Source organism: Rhodotorula paludigena (genome assembly GCF_050403205.1).
Source record: "Rhodotorula paludigena JCM10292 DNA, Rt_paludigena_JCM10292v1_ctg27, whole genome shotgun sequence".
Lineage (NCBI taxonomy): Eukaryota > Fungi > Basidiomycota > Microbotryomycetes > Sporidiobolales > Sporidiobolaceae > Rhodotorula > Rhodotorula paludigena.
The window spans coordinates 195928-221198 of NW_027481431.1; the positions used below are offsets into that span (position 1 = coordinate 195928).

Sequence of the window (25271 nt, forward strand, 5' to 3'; positions counted from 1 at the left end):
GCAGGTCGTCAGCAGGCCCGCATGTCTAGTGATACCGGCGTTGCAGAGTCTAGTGTGCCGTGTGATGCAGGCGAACGAGCAGGGACGGTCAGGTGAAGGGGTTGCACTGGCAAATCGCGCCGCGCACGGCGAATGAGAGGAAAGAGCCGGCTGCGAGACCTGACGTGAGGTAGAAGGCAAGACAGGTGGCCGCGACCTGTAAGGCATGCATATCAGCGCGGTGTCCGGGGCAGGCGATGCGTGAGAGGTGAATAAGAAGGCCCACCTCTACTTCGTCCGCCTCGAGCGATGGCTCTACCACGCTTGCAAGCATGATGAGCGTGCTCAGGTACCCGTTCGACACAGCGAAGACGAGCATGATGAAGAAGAAGGCTGTAGGAAGCGCACGGTCAGGTTTGTGCTCCCGCTCTGCGAAAAAGAAGTTTGGCGTACCGAGGTCAGACCTGATGATCGCACGCCCTTCGCCACCGGCCGTCTGATTACAAGCCAGAAAGAGGGGCTGTGGAAGCCGGCTCAGTATTGCGATGCGAGCAGGACAAGTTGGATTGGGCCGTCGCAGCAACGCACCACAAAGACGATGCGCGCGACACTGCCCGCCATGAGCCACTTCCAGTTCGTGAAAGCGAGTCGCTCGATCTGCGGCAGCACTCGCCCAAGCCAGTCGCCTGCGGCAAATACCGCGAAGCCGAGCGGGACAAAGAGCTCGGGGCGCTGCAGCACGCGCGCGTCGGGAAGGTCCGTCTTGACGCTGACGATGGTCGACGTGATCGAGGGGAAAACCGCGAGCGTGACACCAAAGACGAGGAACATGGCAACGCCGAGATGGCGAACCTTGCGCTCGACTGCGCGCATCGAGGGGCCGCGCGAGGACGACGAGTCCTTGCCATCGCGCGAGGCCGACCCTTCGAACGAGGCGCGCACGACGAGGCGGTACAGCGGGAGGTAGATGAGGACGAGGTAGGAGCAGAACGAGACGGCGGCAAATACGCCGACAGTGAGGAAGAAGGTGAAGGCCGATTGACGGACCGGCGCGGGCGGGACAGCGGCGCGCGTCTGCAGCAATGCGTTGTCGAGTGCAGCGGTCACGTCGCGCTGTATGCGGAAGCCAGTCGACGGGGTCGCCTTTTCGCTCTTAACGGCGCCGTAAGCCGCCAGGAACTGGATGAGCGCAACGGCGAATCCGATGGCGCCCTGGCCTGACAAGATTTGATTCAAGAACTGCGGCCCGAAGCTTGCGGAAAGGGCCACAACGGCGTTCTGCAGGTATGACGCTGACCCGGCAAGGATGACGGCCGAGATGATGAGGAAGGCGAAGAAAAGGCTGAGCGAAGATGGGAGTCAGCAAACGTTTTGTATTCAGACTGTCGCAAACTCACCCAGCAGGGATCTGCTCAATCTTGGTTGAGATGATAAACAAGGTCAGGTTGACGGCAAGCACGACGATGCTGTAGCTGATCCGCCTCGAGAGGTTTGCCTGTTCAAAGCCAGGTCAGAACGGCACTTTCGCATTTGCGAGCTAAGCACACGCACTGTGCCTTGCGTAGCATTCGCATGTGCCAGGAAGACGAGGTTGGCGGTCGTAAAGGTGAGGGCGTTGAAGGACGAGAAGCTCGTCTCGAAGACAGATCCTTCGAGGCGAGCCTTGAAGTACGAACCCGCGACGATAGTCGTATTCCACGAGAGCAAGATGCAGGCTCCGAGGATCTGCAGGATGTGCACGGATCAGCAATGTGCGAAGGGAGGGTAGGCGAGGAGGGTGCACGCACGAAGAAGATGCCCTGGGCAAGCCATACCTCCAGCCTCCGCACCTTGACCTCTCCGTCTGCATGGCCCCTCTTCGCCCGTCCTCTTTTCGCCCCGCTCCCTCTCCGCCCGCTCTCGCCTGCATCGCCCTCGTCGTCCATCAACGGCCTATACTCGTCCTCGACAATCTCCTCGGCATCTTCGGGGCTCAACCGCTCGGGCACGGCCTCGCCCTCCTCGGCTGCCTGCTCGGGGGTGCGCGTCGCGTCGGCGTACAGCTCGTGCGCGGCGTGCAGCTCGGAACGCAGGTCGGACGAGGCGTGCTCGGCCGACGTGCGCGCCTTGTCGACTGCTCGCGCGAGGGGCGCCGAGGTGCCGAGCATGGTAGGCCGTGCGTTAGGGAAGACGCGCGACGGGCTCGGTGGTGTGGGTGCGCTGCGCTCTGACGATGTGGGAGAGGTGGGGAGCGGCAGGAGCTCAAGCGACGAGCTGGAGGAGGCGCTAGAGGGCAGGACTGTGTCGGATACTAGCGTAGTAGTTCTGCCAGCGTGCGTTCGCTGCACTAAGTCGAGAAGAGCGGACGAAAGAGCCCAAGCCGTTGATCGCCTCGAACTGATGAGGGCACCGGCCACCTCGCAACCTCGCCCGAATAGCTTGCAGCGCTTGCGACTGAGTGAAAACAATTCAAGCAAGTTGCCGAAGGTACCCAGAAAGTGGCCGATGACGAATGCCAGCTTCCGTGCGTCTCCTCGCTCTTCACCTCGCAAGGCCCAGACCCGCACATACACTGCATCCTTGTCAGCGCCGTCTCCTACACAATACCGATAACGATCTATTCGGGTCGATGCCGATGGTACGGTTCCCAAGGCCTCTTGTTGCGGCTCGCGGCGAGGCCTGAAACGACGTGACGCTGACGGTGCGGGCGCGGCCAGTCGCTCCGCGTTGGCTGGATGTCGTCTCAGGGGGTGAGGCGATGTCACGGAGGTCGAGCGCACGAGATGACCGTCAGGCAGATCCTGCACAGGTGAAAGAGGATCAGGGCTTGTCTCCCGATAAGGAAATCGGCAAGCTGCAAAGCGCACAGCTGACACGGCCCTGTCCATCCTTGCCCTTCGTCGCGCGCTCCATTGTTCGGTACGTCCGCACTCGCGACGCAGGCGCAGCACCCCTTCACGCTCCCAGCAGCATCCGCTTCAGGCTCCCGGCAACCCTCCCTTCGGCGCCTTGGGGAAGGACCACGCCGCCCCTCGCTCCTTCGCATCCTTCTTCTCCCACTCGCGCCGCTTCGTCTCGCAGCGCATGCGGAAGTAGTCGCGCTGGAGCACAAACACGCGCGCGGTCTGCGCTGCGAGTCGCGCAGTCTCGACTGCCGAGGGTGCGGTCGGCGGCGGCGCGGGGAAAAGGTGCGATGAGGCTGTCGTCGAGAGGGACGAGAGGGCTGAAGCGCCCGTCTTGAAGAGAGCGAACGCTGTACTCGCAGGCTGGGAAGCCGCGCTGTCATCCTTCTTCCCCTTGTCGTCGCCTTCCTTGCTGGCGTCGCTGCCTTCAGCTTTGCGCTTCTGCTTGTCCTCGTACTCCTGCTTGACTTTGTCGATCTCGGAGCGAGGGACGGGCGAAGGGGCTGGTGAGCCGGCGGGGGAAGAAGCCGCGGAAGGAGTCGAGGAAGAGGGAGCTGGACGCGCGAACTGCGAGCGAGGGCGGCGTAAGCACTCTGCGTCAGTCATTGGGCGGCACTGCAATGTGCCGCGCCGTAGAGAGCATCCAGTGCGCGGAACTCACGCCGGGGTCGAGGAGATGAGAGGGGCAGGTGTAGAGGAAGTCGGAGACGCCCTCGGTCGCCAGGCAGGTCGTGGTCTCGCGGTGGCAGATGAAGCACGTTTTGGGAGTTGCGACGGTGCGCTTGTAGTAGACGTTTACGAGTTTGGGCGGGCCGGGCGAAGGTGCCGGAGAGGCGGCCGAGCCCGAGGCGACAGGAGGTGGGGAGGGCACTGAGCCGGCGGGGCTAGCCATGGTCGCAACGAAAGGCACAGCAAGAAAGTCTAGGAGAGCTCTAGCAGCGAGTCTGAGCAGCGAGAGGCAGTCGTCGGAGCGAGACCGATGAAGTCGAGGTGGGGGGACAATTCCATAGCGCAGACACGGCTAGCTGATGGCAAGAGAAAGGTAGTGTCAGTACTTTGAGCATATTTCCGGCAGATCTATCGGAACAGAATCCGTCCCGAGGGAGGAAAAGCGGTGCCACGCCGACGCTTTCCCTCCGTTTCCACCTCTCCCACCCTCGCTCGCGTCACACTTCCTCAGAGCGCTCAGGCTTACTCGAGCAGAGCATGAAGGCTCTCGCAGTCGTCGCTCTTGCCCTCGCAGGCCTCGTCCGCGCCTCCTTGCCGGAGAACGCGGCAGACCTTCCCGTCTCGCACCTCCTCGAGCTCGCGCAGAGCTCGCTCGTGAGCGGCAAGAGCCAGGATGCGCTGCAGCTGTACGACCTAGTCCTCGAGCGCGACCCCTCCGACTTTGCCACGCTCTACAAGCGCGCGACTGTCCGCCTCGCGACCGGCCACCTCGCCCGCGCAAAGGATGGCTTCCACGAGGTGCTCGCACTGCGAGACTACGATGCAGCGCACCTCCAGCTTGCCAAGATCCACGCCAAACTCGCCGAGTACGACCAGGCAAAGGGCGAGCTCGACACGTTCCTCCGCGCCGCAAAGAAGGGCAAAGGCAGCAACGACAAGGAGGTCAAGGAGGCAGAGGACCTCGTGCGTACCCGCTATCGAGCTCTGTGGATGTTCGTGAGCTGACACCCTGCCTCTTTCAGCGCAAGCAAGTGCTTGCCGCGCACAAAGAACTCCTCGCGGCTGAGAAGGCCCGCTCCGCGTCTCCGCCCAACCTCGACCGCTGTCTCTCGTCGTCCTCAGCGGCGCTGACGGTGTCGCCGCAAGCGCTGCAGCTGCGCCTGCTGCGCGCCGAGTGCGCACTCCTCGCACACGACTTTGACGCTGCGATCGGCGACCTTTCGCGCGCGTCCTCCCTCTCGCCCACACTACCGCAGCACCTCCTCGTGCGCATCGCGCTCCTCTCGGCCTTCTTCACCGACCACGGTCTGTCCGTCCCGGCCGATACGCTCCTTTCGCTCAAGCGGTGCCTGTCCGCCGACCCCGACTCGAAGACGTGCGCCAAGCCGCTCAAGGCGCTCAAGAACGTCGAGAAGGACCTCTCCAAGCTGCGCAACTGGGTCGAAGCCGCGCGCTGGATGGAGGCGGCCGTGACCATCTCCGGCTCGAGCACCAAGGAGGGCGTCCTCCCGACCGTGCGGCAGCTCCTCGAGACGTACCAGAAGCCGATCGCGCGGGGCGCGCCCGCCGACGCGGCGCCGCTCCCGCCGTTCGAGGGCGACGTCGCGCAGTTCTCGCCGCTGCTGCGCGAACTCACATCGACGCTCTGCCGCGCGTACGTGCAGCTCAACTCGCGCAAGGCGGCGCAGGCGTGCGAGGACGCGCTCGCGCTCGACCCCGAGGACACGTGGGGGCTCGTCGGGCGCGGAGACGAGCTGATGAAGAAGGAGGAGTGGGAGGAGGCGGTGAGGACGCTGAGCGCGGCGTTTGAAGCCACAGGGAGGAGCGATCGCGCGGTGCTCGAGCGGCTGCAGAAGGCGCAGAGGTTGCTCAAGCAGAGCAAGTCCAAGGTGCGATCACATATCCCTTCTGGTCGAGTGTGACTTGTCTGCCTAGCACAGTCTCATCGACTGCTACGCTCATCGACGGTGACTGACGCATTTTCCCTCTCGTTAGAACTACTACAAGATCCTCGGCGTGGCACGAGATGCAGACGATAAGACGATCAAGCGAGCATAGTGCGTTCGTTCCGTTCGTACTTGCCTAGCTTGCGACTGACGGCTGTGCGCGGCACAGCCGGAAAGCGACACTCAAGGCGCACCCAGACAAGGAGGGTGGCAGCGAGGAGAAGATGGCACAGCTCAACGAGGCGTACGAGGTGTTGTCCAACCCAGGTGCGTCATGTCAACTCCCATGCAGCACGGACGAGCGAGACTCACCTTTGCCGTCTGCCTCATCTCGTCAATTTCCTCATCCCATCTCGCCTTGCCCTCGCCGCTCTGCCCGTCGGCACGACGTTTCGTTCTCAGAACTACGAGCTCGCTTCGACACCGGCGACGACCCCAACGATCCCACGTCCGGTCAGGGCGGCTTCCCGGGTGGGGGCAACCCGTTCGGAGGCGGGCAGCCCATCTTCTTCCAGCAGGGCGGGTCGCCCTTCGGTGGCGGCGGCGGAGGCGGGTTCGGCGGCGGGCCGGCGTTCCAGCAATTCTTCCAGCAGGCCGCGGGAGGCGGAGGAGGCGGGCAGCACTTCCAGTTCCGCTACGGCTGAGCGCGGGCGGGGGAGGCTGGCAGTTGCGCCTCGTGTATGCAGTTCTCGTGCAGATAGACTTCGTTCGCATCAGCTCGGTAGGTCGTGCTCGTCCCGGCGAGAGAGTCGCTTGCTTCCGCTCCTCGGTTGACTTTGCTCTTTTCTCGCTCAGACTGCCTCTTTTGCGCGTCTTGAGTGCGTCCTAGGCTTGTTCGGTCTGCTGTCTACTCGCTGTCGGGTCCATTAAGCCCTGGAAGGGAAGTGCGAGGTTGACCTTTTGCGTCGCTCGTCTCCTCGTTCCCTCTTCGCTTCTCTCCTTTCCACGCTCTTCCTCGGCCTCGCCTCGAAGAGGCTCCGCGCAGCTTTCTCCGTTCGCACAAGCGCCCTGCACGCACGCCCGCCCTCTTCCCGCTGTATCGCGCTCTCTTCCCCTCCATCGATGCCCGACACCGACTACGACTCGCTCCCCTCTCCGCCGCGCTCGGCGCGCGGAGCCACTGCACAAGACGGTACCGGGAAGAAGGCCAAGCTGTACGGCAAGCGCGCCGCGCGCAGGGGCGCTTCGGCGCATGCGAGCCGCGCGAGAGGTGGGGCCGAGCGGGAGGCTGGGTCAAGCTCCGACGCAGGGAGCGACGCTCGGGCGCGCAAAAAGACGAGGGACAGCGCAGGAAAGGGTCGCGCGAAGGGCGGAGGGCGCAAAGGCGCCGCGAGGGCGAGTAAGGCGAGGAGGGTCGAGCGCGACGAGGAGGGCGACGTCGAGAGTAACGGCGACGACGAAGACGAGGAGACGCTGAGACCCGTCAAGGTGAGTATCTCCACGCTCTGATGTGAGGTGCAGTGGACCGAGTTGACCCTCGATAATCCGTGCAGCGTGCGTCGACTCGCACGCGGAAGGACCGGCTGTCTGCCCCGAAGGCCAACAAGCCGCCACTTTCGGCGCCACCGCCTTCGACGCGTGCCAACGCGCTCCTCGACAAGTCCAACCTGACCGTCCAGTCGCCTCGCCGAGCTGGACGCACCCGACCTTCGCAAGCGCCCATCTCTTCGCCCTCTCGCCTCGCCTTCGGATCCCTCTCCGTCTTCCGCGACCTACTCGAGAGCACAACTTCGCTTTTGAATCTTCCCGGAACAAGTTACCAAGTCCCGCCAACCGTCTCGAAAGCGTCGGGCTCACCTCCCAAACGGATCCCTCGTGCCGCCCTGGCACGTCTCGCTCCCAAGGCAACTCTCGCCCCTCGCTCTGCTTCTCCGTCTCTCCCGCGCTCCCCTACCTCCTCCGGTCATGCGTCGCCTCGCTCGACTTCCGCGCACCGCGACGCGCCGCGCCGCCCATCTTCCGCCTCCGCTCTCCTCGGCGTCCCGCGTCCCTCGCTCGGCGGCCCTCCCCATTCCCTTCCTACGCCCTGGGCACTCTCGGCGCCAGTCATCGACCGCTCGAGCTCGCCCTTCTCGCCGGCTCCGACGACGGCGGCCGACACGTCCGCTCCGGCGCAGCAGAAGCAGCCTGTTTTCCGCTACACGACGACCGAGTTCGGCGATCTTCCCTCGCTACGTCTCAGTATTGACGGATGCAGCGACATCAATCCGGTTGCTGGCGGAAGCGTGCACGGAGATGCCGCGATGGCCGAGAAGGAGGCGGAGGGGATGGAGTCGACCATCGTGCTCGAGACGTGGGACGACGAGCCAAGCAGGATGGCGGCCCCATCGAGTGTCCCCGATGTGGTGGACCCGGAGCAGGTTGACGACGAGGGCGAAGTCACGCTGAAAGCGTCAGACGAGACGGTTCAGGCGGCCGAGCGGGTCGAGATGGACATCGACGAGCACGTCCACGCGCCCGACGCGGCGGAAGACGCCACAGTCGTGATGACACGACCTGCGGCGGTGCTGCAGGATGACGATGACGACGGTCTCGCAGCCATCGAGACTGATGGCGCGCAGGCGGCTGTCGATCAGGACGCGGAAACCGTCGCCGAACCTGTCATCTTGGCGAGGGAATTGCAGTCCTCCTCGTCTGGCGACGCGCCCGGACAAGCTCGAGTCGCGCCGAAGCCGGCTGCACCTCGGACGTCCTACAGTGCTGCGTTCATGCCGCCTCGCCGCCCCCGCCCTTCAGTCGACGTCGCCGATCCGGCCGGTCCACCCGCCGACGAGGACGAGCTCGCGTACTACCTGCGCACGACGGGCACCTTCTCGTCGGAAGACGACCTCCCGCCTTTGTCCGCTGCGCCTTCGGACGAATCCGCCGCTGAAGACTTCCTCGCCGAGCGCGAAACCGGGCGCGCGGTCAAGCCGACGTCGGGCCAGCGGGTGAAGCGGCTCGCTGCGAGTGCCGAGGCGCGCGAGCACCGTCTGCGGGTCGGCGAGGGCAAGGATGGGCGTCGCAAGGGATTGGAGAGGGTCGTGCTTGACCTGGAGGATGTGAGGCTTTCGAGGCGCGTGAGGCAGGCGATCGAAGCTAGGGCTGCTGGAGCGACAGCGGAAGACGAGGAGCGCATCCAGGAGGAAATGAAAGTGCAGAAGCGTGAGTGGAGGTCGGGGTGAGGCCTCTGTCGGGGGGTGTAGGGTCGCTTTGCTTGGTGTTCGGTGGTCGCACTCCGTCTGAACGCTTATGGGGACTTTCTCAGTCGTCCATGCGCCTTCAGCAAACGCAGCGGGCGCTCACAGGCGGCCGAGTCTGATTGAGAAGGCCAACCGCGTTTGGCTCGTTCATCGCTCCCACGCCTGCTCCCACGCCTGCTGCGTTCTCTCGACTGACCGAGATCCCTTCATTGCCATATTGATGCTCGCCAACCCAACGGACAAAGCTCAGTCAGTGCGAAGTCGTCGATGTGCGCTGGGTATCCGTTTAGTCCTTATTTTTGTTGCCCGATTCGAGAATTGCATGCCTGATTTTGGGTCAATGCTTTGAGTAACTGAATCTGCGCTAGATGCCTGAGTATTGCCCCTGCACCGCCACTTCGTCCCCGCTCCCGCTCAGGCCTGCGCGGAATCGCCGTTCGTTCGTCCACCGCAAGTCCGCCGTGCTTGTTCTTCTGCTCCTCGGCTCCTCTCAGTACGCTCACGAGAGCGTGACAATGGCGGCTGACCCGACGGAGGATCTGCTGCTGTACGGTGGCGACGACACTGCCCCGACCAGCGAAGGCGGCACGAACCACTGGATGATCCCCGTCATCGTCGTCTTCGTCGCCGTGCCGCTTTTCGTTCTCGCTCTGGTCGTCTTTCTCCGGTACAGCAAGAGGCGAGGTGCGTCGCGCGCTACACTCCCGACTTTCCTCGCTGACTCTGTCAATCTCGCAGTCTTTCAGCGACTCGATGGCGGTGCAGCCGAAGAGGCGGTCGACGATCCACCTCCGTCCCGTACAAGGCGGACCAACTGGTTGGCGCACGGCCTCGTGCAGCCGCCGCCCTCACCTTCGCAACTCGCTGCTTCCGGTCGAGGCGAGCCGGCGTCTCCGACGAGCACGGCAGTCGGGCTCCGGCTCCTCCCTTCCCTGTCGTACGCGCGAGATGACGACGAGCCCCTGACGCCGTCCTACGCGTCTCACGTGCCGGAGGGCCACACGACGTACGAGGCTGCCGACGACTCTGCACTTCGTTCCGCTGGCACTGCCCGTCTCCCATCCCGCACGGCATCCAATCTGACGCTTGAGGCGCAAGCACTCTATCCTTCATCCTCGGATCCCGCCGCACGCTCATCGACGCAAACGCCGACGAGGAATCCCTCTTTGCCGCCGCCGCCGTACAGTCCGAATGTGGTGGGAGTCGGCACGCCGCTGAGCCCGACAAGCGCGAGCAATCGTGCGTGACACGTAACCAGGCGATGTGGTTAGAAGACTTCGCACGCTGGGAAAAAGGCAGCGAACTGAAGAGAGATTCGCAGGAGTGGTTCATCAGGCTTTCTCTGTTTCTGCTCGTCCATTGCTGTAATGTAGTCCATGTTCCTGCTTCCTCGTGCTTCTCGAAGCGCTTGCGCCCGCTCAGAATCATCGAGCATAGGCGGAACTTGGCTCATGATTGGCACGTCTGACGAGATCAAAGAATGAAGAGGCTGAATGCCTCTCGGCGTAGACCAGCTACGGCAGAGGGGGAGGCAACGAACGAAATGAGACAAGGAGCGGTCAAGTGGGCTCAGTGACGGCGACGGCGCATCTCGTGGCTGGGCGGCGAGCGGCGCGTGACCATGCGGCGCTGCAGCGTCGAGCACTCGAACTCGGCGTAGCACTTGGAGAAGTCGACTGCGCCGCCCGTCTTGCTCTGCGCCGCATCGAGGCACTTGTTGTACGCGCGCATGCACTCGTTGTAGTCGGTGTACTGGCCGGGGGTCGAGGGCGAGGAGGACGAGGGCACGGGCGCTGCGGCCGAGGGAGAAGTAGCAGCCGACGACGAGGGGACAGCGGCCGACGACGACGAGCCAGCGCGCGACGTAGTGGTGGTCCTGTCGACAGGCCAAGCGTATAAGTACCGCGTGCCCGACCAGTCAGGAACGAGAGAAAAGGGAGCGTACTGAACGGGGGCCTGCGAGGTCGTGGTGGTAACGGCAGCGTTCGAAGTCGTGACAGCAGCGCCCGACGTCGTCGCAGCAGCCGAAGTGGTCGCAGGCTTTGTCGCCGAGGCCGAAGGGGCGGGCGAGCCTGACGAACCACCCTGGCAGTAGCCCGCGGGAGCGAGGCCGAAGATCTGCTCCGTGCACGTCTCGGTCGAGTACGACGCCGAGCCGTCCCAGACGCCGGTGCCGGATGCGACGTAGTCGCCCGTGATGTCGTACTCGCTCGAGTAGTAGATCTACGAGAAAAACATGTGAGCATAGTCGAGCGGAAGGAGCAGGAGGTCGCTGGCGGCTCACGTTCTGCACAAGCAAAGAGCCGGTTCAGTTCGAGTACCGCTCGGTCGGGATAAGCAAAAGCATTGCCGCCGACTCACCCATGCAACGCCCGGCGTGGTCGGCTTGATGAAGCCAGGAAGCGCGACACCCTTCGGCAGCTTCTGCGAGCCACCCTCGGTGACCTCGACCTGCGCACAGTTCGGGTAGAACTGCGCGCCCGGGTACTGACCCGCCGAGTGGAGCGCGAGGAGGTCGAAGCGGATGAGGTATTTGCCGGGGGCGAGCGTCTTCGGGAGGGTGACCGTGCTGCGGCTCTTGTTGTCAATCATCTGTGCAGCGTTGGTGAGGTGAGCGAGGCGTCTCTCTCGGTACCGCAAAAGGCACGCACCTTGGCGACCGCCCATTGCTTGGTGTCGTCGTAGTAGGCTTCGGAGCCGATCTGGACCCAGACGTCGCCCGATGTCTTCTGCGCATACGGAGCGATCCACTGAAGAAGACGAGTTGTCAGCAGCGGGCCGTAGCAAGATTGCAGCGGCGAATGACCGTCGTGAGGGGACCGTTGTGAGATGGGTCGATCGGGTCGGCGCCACGTCCGCCCGAGTGCCACCCTGAACGTTCTCACATTTCAGTGCTTTACTCCAGCTCTTTGAGAAAGAAGAAGGCTCACACTCGGCCTCGAGCGTGTCGCCTGAGGCCACCTGGAGGAACCCGCTCGCCTCGACCTCGCCCTTGACGTTGCAAGCGATGGCAGCCGAAGTCACGTCCTCGACCGGCGAGTTGGTACCGGGGCCGCGCACTGTGAATGGCTTTGTGAGTGTCGCCGGCGACATACAAGAATGAGGCAGGAAGCGCACTGTACGAGGACGAGACGCCAACACCGGCGTCGGCGGTGTCCTTGCCTGGTCGTGAGGAATGGGTCAGCTCTGACGCGGCTTCAAGGCAAGCGGGCGAGCATACCGTTGACCCAGACAGACGACACGATGGTGTGACCAGCAACTTGCGAGGCGACCGCGGCCAGCACGGAAGCGTAGAGGACGATGCGAGCCATAGAGGGAAGGAAAGGAGGGAGGAGGGGTTCGGCGGAAAAGGAAGGGGAGGGTGGGAAGAAGAGAAGGAATCAAGAGCAGAAAGCGCGCGGTGTGCGGCTTTTCAGCGAGCTGGCAAAGGTCTCCTGTCGAAAACAGGAAGATCCGGTCGGCGTGCACGCCGATGCGGCGGGAAAGACCGATAATTGCGGAAAGCTGCCCGCGTGAGGGACCCGCTGCAACGGCTCGCACGGGCCCTGTCCAGTGATGGGGCGGCACAGCGTAGCGAATTGCAGGTGGTCTGGCGAGTCAGAGCGTCGGAGCAACGTGCAAGCGCTTCAAGGCTTGCATTTCGGCAAAGGCCAGCCACAGATACAGCTGGAAACTGCACACGCCAAGGCGGAGGGTCCACACGGGCTTCGCGGCAGGACAGCGGCCGTTGCGCTCGAGGCGAGGGGCAGGGAAGCGGAGGCAAAGCGGGTCGAGCGTAGCGATCGAGGGCAGCATTCAAAGAGCAGCAAGAATCTGTATCAGCTCGTCTCGACTGTCTACACGCACTCGAGCGGAGCGTACGAAAAAGAGCTTGGTCCGGCGAGGAGGCGGTGCTCGTAGCTCTCTCCACATCGCCCCACACCGCCATGGCCAAGCAGGACCGCAAGGGACAGCCAAACAGGGGCAAACAGGGCCAGCAAGGCAAGAAGAAGGGCTTCCAGGTCGGCCCGACCCTCGCAAAGGGCGCCTACCGCGGACACGGTCAGTCGCGATCCTCTCGTGCTCTCGCCTCTGCAGCTGAGCTGACGGGACTCCCGTACGTACAGCTGAGCGCATCAAGCGCACTCTCATCCACAAGGCAAAGGTCAAGAAGGAGTACGCGAAGGCGCTCAAGGATGCCGGCTACGACTCGCCCCACCGCAGCTACAAGGGCAAGGGTCGCGCACGCGACGACGACGACGGCCAGGATGACGACGAGCCTGTCGTCGACGAGGCGGAGAAGGAGGCCGAGCGCGAGCGGTTGAGGCGGAGGCTGTATGGCGACGACGATGCTTCCGACGACAACAGTCAGAGCGATGTCGAGTCCGACGACGACGACGAGGGCGCGGGAAGGGGCCGAGGACGCTCAGCTATCGGCGCAGCACGGCGGCGAACCAGCGACGGCTCGGCCTCGCCCTCTCCTTCGCCTTCACCGTCTCCCGAACCCGAAGCACCACCTCCTCGATCCCGTCAACCCCTCCCTTCTCAATCCTCCGCCCACTCCCGTCAGCGTCAGCGCCAACCTGCTCCTGCTCCGAAGAAGGCGCCGGCACCACCGCCTGCCGCCAAGCCGAAACGCCCGAAACTGTCGGAGCAGGAGATCGAGCAGCTGCGCGAGAAGCGCAGGGTCGAGAAGCGCGCAGCTGGGCAGCGGAATGCGCGCGGGCAGGCCAAGCTTGGCGGGAGGATGGAGGCGCTGCTAGGCAAGGTGCGCAAGGTGATGGAGAAGTAGGCTGGCGTAAGGGTCTGCATTACGCAGCAGTTCCTCCGCTGTGCCTCTGGCGGGGCGAGCTTTGCTGTGGCTCTCTGCGTCGCTACTGCGCCTCCTGCTTTGCGTCTCCTGCTTTGCGTCTCGCTCTTCCTGCCTGCTTTGCCCGGTCGTCGGCAGTCGTCACGCTCCCGCGCCGATGGCCAAGACCGGTTCAGAGGCCTTGCGAGCCGGAGAAAGTTCCGAGTCTGCTGCTTCATGCCAGTATGCCAGAAAGAGGGACATGCGAATCTGCACGTCTGCTTGCACGCGAGCATCGGTTGTTCTCCGTCGACCGACGAACAAGGCGGTTCTGTGAGTCAGGATGCCCCTCCAGAGAAACTCGTGAGAACAACATTGACATTGCGAATGCGAGGGAGGTAACGAGGAGAAACCGGCAGAGACGGAAGAAACACCTTGAAGAACCCGTGCGAGCGCGCTTACGCCCGCGCCTTGCCCTTGCGCTCCTTCTCCGGGCGCTCAAAGACGGTGCGGTACGGCGGCGGCAGCTTGGGCTTGTCCATGACGAGCGCGGGCATGGCCGTGCCGACGTTGTTGGCGGGCGAGCCGAGGATGATGCACTCGGAGACACCCTGGATCGGGTCGCGACGGGCGTTGAACGACGCATTGAAGAGGTGGTCGGTCGTCTTTTCGAACGAGGCGAGCATGAGAACCGAGTCCTTCATCTTGGCGACACCGAAACGGGTGATACCGAGAACCTCGCCCTGAGCGAGAGGAGAATCGGGTCAGCAAGGAAGACGTGTGCGGCGGACGACATCGACGCACCTTGAAGCACATGACGTCGCCGAGAAGCATGAGGTGGCGAGGGTCGACACCGAGACCGTGCGAGTCCATGGTGTAGTGGATCTGCCCGATGATCGTCTTGCGCGCCGCCTCGATACCCAGCACCTTCTCGACCTCCATGACGTGGTTCGAGGTCGTCTCGTGGCCGACGACACCTAGTGTGGCCGAGAGTCAGCACAGCACTTCCAAGCAGGCGGGTGCAGCGAGCGCACCGTCCGTAGTCATGACCTCGCGAAGACCCTCGCCTTCGACGAGCAAGTCCTTGCGCTGCGTCGACGCGTTGACCTGGATGACCGCACGCTGCAGTCCGGACACACCCTGTGAAAAAGACAGAGTTAGTAGAGCTTGTGAGCGCAGGTCAGCCGCTTGTCTCACCTTGACGGTGATGCCGGGCAGAACACGGCGGAGCCACATCATGCGGCGGTAGGCGGGGACCTTGTCCTCGGCATTGTGGTGCGCAATAATGTGGATCTCGTCCGTGTTCTTCTTGACCGTGATGTCCTGCAAAGGAAGCGGAAAGTTAGCGAGAGTTGCTGGAGCCGGAGCCAAACACCAGACGAACCGCGGCCTTGATCTTGAGGCGCGGCGCATGCGAGATCGCATGCGCGATGCTGTCGAGCGAGATTTCGAGCTGCACACGGCGGGGTGAGCGTGATGTGGAAGATGGAAGAGCGGGAAGGACGAACCTGAAGAGCTCGGATGGCGCGAGTGTCGATGTGCACCGAAACATACATCTGGCCCTGACTGTACACGCCGGCGATGACCGAGGCAATCTGTAGGACGTGAAAGCGTCAGCATGGGGAGGTAAAGGAGGGTTCAGTGGATTGCGGGACGGACGTCTCCGAGGAAGGTCTTCTCGACACGACCCTTGACAATGCGAGCGGCATGCTCCGATTCGCCGCGGACGAGCTTGGCCGTGATGATGGGCGTCGAGATTGTCTTGGCCGCGTTGATGATCTCCTTGATACGCGGCACACCGAGCGTGACGTTCATCGAGGCGACACCGGCGAAATGGAACGTCTTTAGCGTCATCTGCGTACCGGGCTCACCGATGGACTGGGCGCCAATGGCACCGACGGCAGTACCTGCGGCGTGGCGACCATTAGCATTGATACGCAGGTGGCGAGGTAAAAGTTCACGCACCCGGCTCGATCTTCGCCTTGACGTACTTCGTCCAGCAGAGCTGGAGGAACTCGTCAATCTGCGTCTCGGTGACCTTGGTCTTATTGTTGACGACCGCCTTCTCCGCAGCTGTGTCGCAGGAAGATTGCGTCAACGAAGATCGCAAGCGCGGGTGAAGGAAGTCGAGTGCACCATTCGCAGATCCGGTCCGGCTCTGCCCACGCTTGAGCGGATGAAGGGCAGGCGGCATGCCGTACTGCTCGCGATAGGCGGCCGCCTTGCGCGCGATGTGCTCGTCGACAAAGTCGCGCACCTCCTTGAGGAACTCCTCCGAGCACGAGTTGGTGAAGTAGGGCGTCGCCGTCTTTTCCCGCACGCGACGATTGATCTCGTACGGCAACAAGCCCTCCTCGGCGAGGTCGAGCTTGAGTGCGCGGGCGTGCGCCCACGTCCGCTCGAACACGACGGGCTTGCCGTCTCCTTCGAGGTTGGCGGGGTCGAGACCGTCGTCGCCGTAGACGAACTGGACGACACCGCCCGTCGCATTACGCACCGAACGGTCGTAGCGACTCGAGAGGTCCTCGAGGGCCTTCATGAGACGACGCGCCATGTAGCCCGTCTCGGCCGTCTTGACAGCCGTGTCGACGAGTCCTTCGCGACCCGAGATGGCGTGGAAGAGGAACTCGGTCGGGCGAAGGCCGGAGAAGAACGAGTTGGAGACGAAGCCCTTGGCGAGCGGGTCGATGGCGCCCTTGGGGAAGTGCGGAAGGGAGCGGTCCTGGAAGCCGTTCGGGACACGGTGGCCGGCGATAATCTGCTGTCCGACACAAGCCACCATCTGCGAGACGTTGATCTTGGAACCTGCACATGCCGAGACAAGTGAGATGAGGCACGAGAACGCGAGGAAGCGAAACGTGCGCACCCTTGGAACCGCAGGTAGCCATGATAAGCGGAGCGTTGTTACGGCTGAGCTCGTCCATGCAGATCTCGCCGACCTGGTCACGGACGCGCGACAGGTCGCCGGAGATCATCGACTCGAGCGTCTGCTCGACGTTGGATCCGGGCTGGCACTCGAGCTTGCCAGCGGCGGCTTTGGCGATGTTCTCGTCGGCGAGCTGGTACGCCTTTTCGACGAGGCCCTCCTTCTGCCGTTTGAGGTTCTCGCCGGGCATGACATCGCTCACACCGATCGAGAAGCCCTTGTTGGCTGCGACGTCAAGCAAGCCAAGTCAGTTCTCGGACCGCCGTGACGAGAGGGTGCGCGGCCAGGACGCACCAAGCCAGCGCGCACAAAGCTTGGCCATGCGGTTCATGCACTTGGCCGCCTCGTCTGCGCCAAAGTCGCGCTGGATGACGGCAAACACGCTCTTCTTGTTGCCGTCGCCGACCGTGCTCTTGTCAAACACGCCCGCGATGATCTCCGAGTTCTGCACGACGAGGTACCCGTCGTTCACCGACATGAAGGGCGGGTAGTGGACGCTGCGGTCGGGCGGCTTGACCCAGTTCGGATCCCGCGCGCGCTCGGCCTTCTCATCGGGCGGCGGCTCGACCCACTCGGTCGAGGGCTTGCCGAACGTCTTGTTCTTGCACTCGAGATTGACGTTGACCTGCGACTTCTTGCTCGGGCGCATGAGCACGTTGAAGACCTGCTTGCCCGTCCACAGGCGCTCGGGCTTGAGGATGGTCGGTGGCGGCAGCTCAATCTCGAGCTCGGCGTCCTGGAGGTACGAGCACGCCTGGACGAACTCTTGGCGGTTGAAGAAGGTATCGCGGCGCGTGATGAGGTAGCAGCCCGTGATGAAGTCCTGCGTCGCGGCGATGATGGGCTCGCCGTTACGCGGCGTGACGAGATTGCGCTTGATGTTCATGAGCTGGAAGGCCTCCATACGCGCTTCCTCCGTCTGCGGCACGTCTGCAGACCATAGGGACAGTCAGAAAGTATGGACTAGGCGAGGTCACCAGGCTGGAGACGCACGGAGGTTCATCTCGTCTCCGTCGAAGTCGGCGTTGTACGGCGTGCAAACACACTCGTTGAGACGGAATGTTCGCCATGGTCGGACCTTGACGCGGTGGGAGAGGATAGAGAGACGGTGGAGGGAAGGCTGGCGGTTGAAGAGAACGATGCTGCAGTGACGAGCAGGTTAATGTGGCTCACAGCGGAGCGGTCGAACAGAACGCACTCGTCGTCGCGAAGGTGGCGCTCAACCACGTCGCCGATGCGGAGCTTATCGGCCATCATCTCGCGATTGCCGAACTTGAGGAACTTCTTGAGGCCAGAGTCGCCGCCCTGGTTGATGAAGTTGGCGCCAGGGTGCACGTCCGTACCGTTACGCACCGCCTGTCGTAGCCGCTCGAGGTTGTGCGCCGTGACGCGCTCCGGGTAGGTGAGGATCTTGGCCACGCGCTCGGGGACGGCGACCTGATCGATCATGAGGTTGGGATCTGGCGAAATGACGGTACGGCCGGAGAAGTCGACACGCTTGCCGGACAAGTTGCCACGGAAGCGTCCCTGCTTGCCCTTCAGGCGCTGGCAGAGACCGCGCATCGGTTTTGCGCCCTGCAGAAACGGAAGAATCAGCGGATGGACGCGAGATCCGGAGCAGGCAGTGCTCACGATGGCGGTGGGAATGCCCGGAAGCTCGGAGTTGATGTACGTCGCGACGGCAAGCTGCAGGAATTCCCATTGCTCCTGCAAGCGTGACAAAGGCATGTCAATAGTCGCTCGTAGAGAGAAGCGAAAGGAAGCGCACCATGAGATTCTGCGTCGTCACGCCCTTCGCCAACCCCGTCTTGATAACCGCGTTCATGAAGACAATCTCCGTGAGCTTGACCGTCAAGTCGTCCTCGTTCCTGCGTGTGCCAGTGTCAGCCAGCAGTCCAAGCCAGGACAAGCACAGGAGCCAACGCACGTCGCCGCCTCCTGCGAGACACTCGGGCGGATGCACACCGGCGGGACCGAGATGTACTGCCACAGGAACTCTTCTGGCCTGCCCGCGGTCGGGTCGAGCCCGAGCAGCTCGCAGTCTGCGCTCGTGACCTTGCGGAACAAGCTCAGGACCTTGAGCGGGTTGAGGTCGTCGATCGCCTTGTCGATGTGCGTCTCGATCTGCTTGTCCTCGCGCACGGCCTCGTCGAAGCTCGCGCGCCACGCCTGGTAGTTGCCCTTGCCCTCGGCACCGTCGCGCCCGCCGGCCTCCTTCTTGAGGTTGCGCCCGCGCCACTTTTCGTGCCCAATGCGCATCGCGCCAATCTTCTTGACAACGCCGTTGAGCGCGCCGCAGTGCGGGCACGTCGTCGTCTTGCGGCAGAGCGCAGCGAGCTGCTTCGAGTAGGCGGCGAGGGTGAGGGAGTCGAGGTTGGGGCGGCGGAAGAGGGCGAGGTATTTCCGGTGCTGGGCCGAGTCGAGGAGAATGCGGGAGCAGGTCTGCATCGGGACAAGGGCTGTGAGCGAGCAGCACAAGGCAGCAAGCGAATCGACGAGGCGGAACGGACCTTGCAGATGCACTGGAGGATGCCGAGGACATGCTTGAAGTAGCCGATGTGGAAGACGGGGAGGACGAGCTTGACGTAGGCATAGTGCCCGACGCACTCGGCGAGCGGGAGCCCGCACGTCTCGCACTTGCTCGACTTGTCGCTCGTTCCGAGGCGTTTGTCGAGCACACCGTGGTCGACGGGACGGCGGTCTCCGGGCGTGTACAGGTCGCGCTGATTCGCCTCGAACTCGGAAATGGCGACGGCCTCGCGTGCAGAGAGGACGGAGAACTGAATGTGCTTGCTGTGAGCGGGAGACGAGGGAAAGTGCAAGAAAGGTCAGCACGCCGTCAGGGACCGCGCCGAGTCGCGTACGAGCTGCTAGGGGTCGCAGTAGCTCCACTCGCCAGCTCCACCAGATCCAGAGCTGGGTGTCGCTCGTCTGAGAAGCATCACACCGCCTCGTGCGTCTCGACTTGGCGGCATCAGCTCGCCCAGCCACGCCTGTAGGCCCGCGCGTCCATCTTCCAATCCAGAAACGAGAGAAAGGAGACGCACATGCGCTTTGGCGCCGCGTCGGCAATGAGGAGCTTCATGATGCTCCGGTCAAGCTCGACGCCGCCGCGCCCTCAGGTCAATCCGCCGGTCCGCCTGGTGTGCGCGAGAGCTCCTGTACAGGCTGCACAGAGCTGAGAAGCGGGCCAAGCAGGCACTGGGCGGCGTTGAGCGCGGTGGATGCGGGCGGAGCGACTTGGCGGTGGAGACGAGCGGATGAGGGGAGGCGCCCAAAGTCACGCCCGATCAGACAGACACGAGTGCGCCGCCCTTGTCGTCGTAGCAGACTTGCTGGTACGATCTCAGGCAAAATGTCCCTAGAGACGCAGACTTGCTCCGCGAGACGCACTCGCAGAACTCGAGACCCTATGTAGCAGACGGCTCCCACGCCAGAGATGCGAAGATGCTGGTTGCAGGTGAACACGAGGAAACGATAGGACCAGAAAGAACACAAGGAAGGTCCACCCTCTAGAGCAGCACCTCTGCCTCGAGCTGCTGCGCCGCCTTGCTCCGGCTCGCGTCCTGGCTCCTCGTCTTCATCACCTCCTTCCCGTGCGCCTTGCTGCGCGCCTTGGCCGCGTTGTACCGCTTGGTGCGGTTCGCGCGGCTGTTCCACTGGCCCCCGAGGTCGAGCGGCGACACCTGCAGCTCGGGCGGCGCGCCAGCCGCGAGCGGGATGGGGCGGACGGGCGAGCGCGGGAGGCGCGTCGGCGAGAGCGAGAGCGAGGAGAGGTCGGGGATCCAGGTGCCGAGGGTGTTGGTCTCGGTCATGTCGCGAGCACCTGCGAGGAAATCGGGGTGTGAGACCGTGTGCACCTTGCGTCGAAAGTGGGCTGGCTCGAGTAGAGCAACGTACTCGGCGTGGTGGTCGGCACATCCTCCTTGGGCCACGGCAGCTCCCTCCACCCAGCCTCGTCCGTCGTCCCCAGCTCGGGCACGAGCACGTAGCGCTTCCACGCAAAGCGGCGCAAGCGGCGGTCCCACGTCACCTTGCTCTTGCGCACGCGCGTCGCCGTGTACTCGTGCTCGCCGTCGCGCACCTGCAGGCGCAGGTTCGCGACGTGAAACGGCCGCGGCGTGAGGTACGTCCCGCCGGCGTCGCCCGTTGCTTGGTGGTCCGGCTCGAGCTGCTGCCCCGGGTACTCGTTGAACTGGCGCTTCTTGACCTGCGTTTACGTGACGCAGATTGCACGAGCATCGTGTCAGCGGGACCGCGCACTCGCTCCAGTCGTCCTCGGAGCCGATCTGGACGCACCGAGAACTCGGGCTCCTTGAGGTAGACACGGTTCGTCTCGCGGTCGACCCGGTCCACGACGCCAACCTTGCCCTTGACCTCCTTACCGCCCTTGACCAGCTTGACGCGATCACCCGGTGCGACGTGCCAGAAGGGGATGCGGTCCTTGACCTGGACGAAGGCCGGCGTCGGGCGGAAGTGGGTAGGGAGCGGGAGCTGGAACTTGCCGCCGCGTGTGGGCGGGGCTTTGAGATGCGCGAGAGTGCGCTGCAGCGAGCGGGCGAGGTCGCGCGGCATCGTGAGCTAGAGGAGGAGAGGAGGGGGAGGGTGCGAGGACGGGTCTGCAGGACGGGCGGGGTCAGCTGCAGATCACAGGCAGCGAAAGAGACCACGCTGTGACTCACTGAGTGCCCGGCTGGACTGTCTGGGACGCTGCGGACGTCGTGCGATCCGGGTCGAGGAAGTTGGCGATGAGACCGGAGCGGAAATCAAGCTGCGGCAGGACGAGGCTGCGGGCAAGTCTGCAAGCTTCAAGCGCGTGTCTGGATCGCTTGCTCGTCCGTCGAGCGCGCTCGGCGAGGGCGAGAGGTCGAGGCGACGTCGCGAGCTTCCCGCGACTTTCGAGGTTGCCTTCTGCCCCACGCACTACTTCGCTCGACTGCGGTGCGAGTCTACAGGCAGATCATTCTAGCCTACGCCTGCAGGACTTTCTGGCTCCCTCTTCTCCGCCTGCTTTGCTCCGGAATCGCAGCCTCGTGTCCTCGTTTCGCGGCACCCTGCATCCACCGACGCTCTTGCGCGCGTTGAGCCAGGCGCTCGGCGTGTCACAGCTGTGTTCCAAGGCAGTCTCAATGACTGGCTGAATTCGGGCTAGACGGGGGCCGAGCTGCTCGAGGCTGTGTGTTTGTGTCTCCTCGCGCTCACGAACGCACTCCTCTGTCAGCCCGCGGATTCTCCGCTGGCGAGCTCTGAAGGGCCACTGTCGCCATCTGCTCTTTCACTTCCCGCTCATGCCTAGCTTACTCAGCCTGAGCGAATGCGCGACCGCGCTCGTCGACGAGCTCCGGACCGCACCCTTCCAAGTCGCGCTGGATGGCGAGTCAGCGGTCGGCTACCTGGCCGGCAGCCTATCCTCCGACTCGCCCGATGGCAAGGTTGCCGTCAAGCTGGCAGCAGACATAGACCTATTTGATACGGAGTGAGGACCTTTGCCACTGGTCCCGCTCGGTCTCTAGCGCGGACTAACGCCAGCTTTTGCTCGCAGGATTCAGATTTCAGTGTCGCCCAAGTCGGTTTCGGAGCGTGAACCGTCCGATGGCGAAGTGCACCGTGCGCTTGCCGCGGTTGAACGGCCAGGCGTGATCCAACAAACTGACCGGGTGCGTGTGCTTGCGCAGGAGACTCTGCTGGTCTCCCTCGCTAATCATACACACAGTACAAGCACGATATGGTGTTTCACGAGATTGACCCGCCCGAGCTACACCATGTCTGGTTCAAGGTGCAACACTGGGTACGGCTCGAAGCGAAGCACGCCGTCCGTCCGAATGGCCTGACGACAACGATCATACACGTCGCCCCGGCCGCCCGTGTGCTGTACCGCGTGCTCAGTCGACTCTACTACGCTTACAGTCAGCACAGAGCATTTGCCCACGACCACCGCCGTGCTCTCGCCTTCTACCGCGCCATCACTGTCGCCCACATCTACAATCTCGTCCTCATCGCGGAGGGCGAGCGTGAGACCGTGTGCGCTGCTTTGTCCCTGGCGGGTCAAACCGGCGCGACAAGCAGGAATGTGGTCAAGGTGCTCAGCGGACCACACGGGCTTCGGCAAGGCGATCGCCTCGCAAATGCTGCGCAGTGGCTCGTCGAGCAGCGTTTCTATCCAAAGAACGCCCCGACAGCTCAGGGCGTCTTACAGCAATTAGAGGACTTCTTCGAGCTTGTTTGCTGGAAGCCTAGTGTGCGTTCAACTCTTTCACTGCCTCATCGCGTGGCGCTTCGGCAGGCTGATTCTCGCTACCCGTCAGCCTCCTCCCCTACACGCACGTTTGTGACATCCTATCAGCTTTTATAGCTACTCACCGCTCTCAACTTGCAGGAGGCCGTCATCCCCAACTCGCGCCAGTCCGCGTTCCATGTCGCGGCTGGCCACCCTCCGGCCGGCCAGACCGTATTGCGCAGCGGTCAACACGGTCACACGCGGAACGAGAGCACGACCAGCTTCGCGTCAAACCCGTGTGAGCATGAGCGGCGCGAAAGCACAGGCTCGAACCCGTTTGCGTGAGCACGCGCAGGCCGCGCGCGCGCGCGCATGGATCTGGAATACACTCGCCATTTACCTTGTCCATCCTTTGGCAGCGCCCCTGGTCATCAAAGTCTGCGGGAAGCGCGAGAGATGCCAGACAAGAGCGAGGCGGTGCAGGGCCCTTCGCGCGCCCGGGACAACGTCGCTCCCGCTCTCGCCTTGCACCTGCGAGATCCGAGCGCTTCAACGCTGGTCAGACAGCCTCTCGAGCTCGCTGGTAACCATGGGCATACGACCGGCGACTCCCGGTGAGCGTCCCCGCGCGCCCGCGACCCTCATCACCCCATTCACCTCGCTGCATCTTGCCACAGGGACCATCGTTGTGTTTGCTGCGACCGTCGTACGTATCGGTCTGCTCAGGACAGCTTGGCGCATACTGACCCGACAAGCGGTCCGCAGCTCCTCATTTTCGTCACCGTCTCGACCCCCCTCATCAAGAGCATCCACTTCCTCAAGGCCACGATTGACACCCAGGTGGGCAACACCAATGTCCGAGGCGAGATCACTCTGGGCTGCTTCGGCTACTGCGTCGGCGACACCTGCACGAGCGCAAAGCTGGGCTATTCCCTCGGTACGTCCTCGCGTCATCCTGAGCGGGACCTTGCCATGCCTCGAGAATGGTCTAGCCTGGGTACGCTGCTGACGAGTCATAACGACGCAGACATTGCCGGGCTACTCGATCTGGGTGACGGCCGGCTTGGCGACCTCTCCAACTCGGTTCTCAAGTGGATCACCTACGTCCTGATCCTGCACCCTATCGCCGCCGGCTTTGGCCTCATCTCGGTCCTCTTTGGCATCCTTGCGCACACCCGTGGGTTTGCCGGGACGGCGTTGAGCACATGCTTCGCCTCGTTCGCCGCGGCCATCGCACTCCTCGCCTTCGTCTTCGACATTGCCGCTTTCGTGATCGCCAAGAATCGCATCTCTAGCAGTGATGTCGGTGGCAGCGCGGAGCTGGGCAACGTGAGTTGCACGATTTCGCCAGTATTGTCCCTTCCATTCACTGACCTCCGCGCCGCTCGCACAGGCCATCTGGATGACGCTTGCTGCGCTCATCCTCTACGCTACTGCCGGTATCTTCTTCGGCGTGCGTACACGTACTACTGTGACAACTTCGAATCGGAGCGGCTCAAATCTCTTCCTCCTTTAGTGCGGCGCCTGCATCATCCGCAAGCAGCGCACCCAGCGTGAGGCGTCCGAGGCGTACAAGCCTGCGCCCGATGCCGAGTACGGCCTCAAGATGCGAGCCGAGGCCGTCAATGCGCAGCAGCGCGACTACCTCCAAGAGGGCACCCTCCCCAACTTCCCCGAGCACGACCGCGAGAACATCCCGCTCACGGCGCACAACGCGCTAGAGTACGACGAGCCGTACAACCAGCACGGCGGGGGCCGGTACGAGCCGCGGCAGTTCGCGTCGCAGAGCGACATCGCCAACATGAGCGGGAACACGGGCGCGCCGAGCCTCATCTCGGGTGTCGGCGAGGGCTACGGCCGCCGCAACCCGAGTGCGCCGGGCTTGCCCGTCTCGCTCACGGTCGACTCGGGCCTGACGGCGCCGCAGGGCCCGATCAGCCCCGGCGGGTACTCGCCTGGCGGCGTCGGAGCAGCCGCGCCCTACGCGGCGGGTGCAGCGGCGGGCGCCGCCGCAGCAGGCGTCGGCTCGCGTCTCGCTGCCGAGGCGCGCGCGAACCGCGGCCTTGCGACGCAGGACGACGAGCGGCGGCTCAACAACGCCACGACTGAGCCGTTTACGGGCATGTACGGGCACGAAGAGCCGGTGCAGGTTGTGCGGTCGCAGGATTCGCACTACCAGCAGCAGCAGCCGGTGCAGGCGCAGCAGCAGCACTTCTCGCCGTCGTATGCGGGGCAGTACCCGCCCTACCCGAATACGACGTCCCCGCCGCCTGGCGCGAGCGGGCCTTCATCGCACGGGCACGGCGCGGCAGGCGGGTACGGTGCCGCCGTCCCCGCCGTCGTCGCTGCTGCAGCAGGGTATCAGCACACGAGCCCGACGCGCGAGAAGCCGCCCGTGCTGCCGTATCGCCCTCCGACGTCCCCGCCCGCCCAGCAGCAGCAGCAGTACTACGTGCAGAACCCCTCGACGTACCCGGATCCGTACGCCAACTCGCACGAGACGGGCAGCCTTGCCCCGACGTACTACACGCACGACCGGTACGGCGGCGGCGGCGGCGCGCAGCAGCAGTATCCACAGCAGACGGGCGGGTCAACCGACATGTACGGCGCGCCGCGGTACTGAGCGGGAGAGGGGACGGTACGGACCCTGTCGGAACGCGCATAGACACTTGCTCCTTCCCATTGTTTGACAAGACCCGTGA

General features: G+C 63.7%; 10 protein-coding genes across 10 annotated transcripts; 5 read left to right on the top strand and 5 right to left on the bottom strand.

The window, feature by feature from the left end:
* Nucleotides 1-88: 88 nt before the first annotated feature.
* Nucleotides 89-2126, bottom strand: FUN26 (nucleoside transmembrane transporter FUN26; the record flags this gene model as incomplete). The annotated part of the gene is made up of 7 exons (XM_076649749.1): nucleotides 89-196; nucleotides 266-372; nucleotides 433-499; nucleotides 568-1321; nucleotides 1377-1474; nucleotides 1531-1704; nucleotides 1767-2126. 7 exons carry the CDS (start codon nucleotides 2124-2126, stop codon nucleotides 89-91), a joined length of 1668 nt encoding a protein of 555 aa, XP_076504739.1.
* Nucleotides 2127-2936: 810 nt separating this feature from the next.
* Nucleotides 2937-3753, bottom strand: VFA1 (Vfa1p; the record flags this gene model as incomplete). The annotated part of the gene is made up of 2 exons (XM_076649750.1): nucleotides 2937-3428; nucleotides 3523-3753. 2 exons carry the CDS (start codon nucleotides 3751-3753, stop codon nucleotides 2937-2939), a joined length of 723 nt encoding a protein of 240 aa, XP_076504740.1.
* Nucleotides 3754-4067: 314 nt separating this feature from the next.
* JCM10292_007022 (uncharacterized protein) lies at nucleotides 4068-6120 on the top strand (the record flags this gene model as incomplete). Its single annotated transcript, XM_076649751.1, has 5 exons — nucleotides 4068-4493; nucleotides 4553-5419; nucleotides 5526-5587; nucleotides 5646-5743; nucleotides 5879-6120. The coding sequence occupies 5 exons, from the start codon at nucleotides 4068-4070 to the stop codon at nucleotides 6118-6120; spliced, it is 1695 nt and encodes a 564-aa protein (XP_076504741.1).
* Nucleotides 6121-6538: 418 nt separating this feature from the next.
* Nucleotides 6539-8640, top strand: JCM10292_007023 (uncharacterized protein; the record flags this gene model as incomplete). Its single annotated transcript, XM_076649752.1, has 2 exons — nucleotides 6539-6904; nucleotides 6970-8640. The coding sequence occupies 2 exons, from the start codon at nucleotides 6539-6541 to the stop codon at nucleotides 8638-8640; spliced, it is 2037 nt and encodes a 678-aa protein (XP_076504742.1).
* A 533-nt stretch (nucleotides 8641-9173) lies between these two features.
* JCM10292_007024 (uncharacterized protein) lies at nucleotides 9174-9905 on the top strand (the record flags this gene model as incomplete). The annotated part of the gene is made up of 2 exons (XM_076649753.1): nucleotides 9174-9342; nucleotides 9397-9905. The coding sequence occupies 2 exons, from the start codon at nucleotides 9174-9176 to the stop codon at nucleotides 9903-9905; spliced, it is 678 nt and encodes a 225-aa protein (XP_076504743.1).
* A 322-nt stretch (nucleotides 9906-10227) lies between these two features.
* On the bottom strand, nucleotides 10228-11969 carry JCM10292_007025 (lytic polysaccharide monooxygenase auxiliary activity family 9 protein; the record flags this gene model as incomplete). The annotated part of the gene is made up of 8 exons (XM_076649754.1): nucleotides 10228-10534; nucleotides 10604-10881; nucleotides 11020-11250; nucleotides 11310-11408; nucleotides 11465-11529; nucleotides 11589-11717; nucleotides 11776-11820; nucleotides 11879-11969. The coding sequence occupies 8 exons, from the start codon at nucleotides 11967-11969 to the stop codon at nucleotides 10228-10230; spliced, it is 1245 nt and encodes a 414-aa protein (XP_076504744.1).
* A 615-nt stretch (nucleotides 11970-12584) lies between these two features.
* On the top strand, nucleotides 12585-13429 carry JCM10292_007026 (uncharacterized protein; the record flags this gene model as incomplete). The annotated part of the gene is made up of 2 exons (XM_076649755.1): nucleotides 12585-12699; nucleotides 12765-13429. The coding sequence occupies 2 exons, from the start codon at nucleotides 12585-12587 to the stop codon at nucleotides 13427-13429; spliced, it is 780 nt and encodes a 259-aa protein (XP_076504745.1).
* A 455-nt stretch (nucleotides 13430-13884) lies between these two features.
* On the bottom strand, nucleotides 13885-19437 carry RPO31 (DNA-directed RNA polymerase III core subunit RPO31; the record flags this gene model as incomplete). The annotated part of the gene is made up of 18 exons (XM_076649756.1): nucleotides 13885-14169; nucleotides 14231-14403; nucleotides 14461-14566; nucleotides 14624-14749; nucleotides 14811-14879; nucleotides 14935-15021; nucleotides 15086-15333; nucleotides 15392-15499; nucleotides 15563-16231; nucleotides 16293-16577; nucleotides 16647-17282; nucleotides 17346-17494; nucleotides 17551-17927; nucleotides 17985-18059; nucleotides 18121-18220; nucleotides 18280-18794; nucleotides 18863-19145; nucleotides 19400-19437. The coding sequence occupies 18 exons, from the start codon at nucleotides 19435-19437 to the stop codon at nucleotides 13885-13887; spliced, it is 4329 nt and encodes a 1442-aa protein (XP_076504746.1).
* Nucleotides 19438-19864: 427 nt separating this feature from the next.
* Nucleotides 19865-20927, bottom strand: JCM10292_007028 (KOW motif domain-containing protein; the record flags this gene model as incomplete). The annotated part of the gene is made up of 3 exons (XM_076649757.1): nucleotides 19865-20178; nucleotides 20253-20562; nucleotides 20652-20927. The coding sequence occupies 3 exons, from the start codon at nucleotides 20925-20927 to the stop codon at nucleotides 19865-19867; spliced, it is 900 nt and encodes a 299-aa protein (XP_076504747.1).
* Nucleotides 20928-23158: 2231 nt separating this feature from the next.
* JCM10292_007029 (SUR7/PalI family protein) lies at nucleotides 23159-25192 on the top strand (the record flags this gene model as incomplete). Its single annotated transcript, XM_076649758.1, has 5 exons — nucleotides 23159-23275; nucleotides 23335-23506; nucleotides 23597-23898; nucleotides 23963-24022; nucleotides 24086-25192. 5 exons carry the CDS (start codon nucleotides 23159-23161, stop codon nucleotides 25190-25192), a joined length of 1758 nt encoding a protein of 585 aa, XP_076504748.1.
* Between the last annotated feature and the right edge of the window lie 79 nt (nucleotides 25193-25271).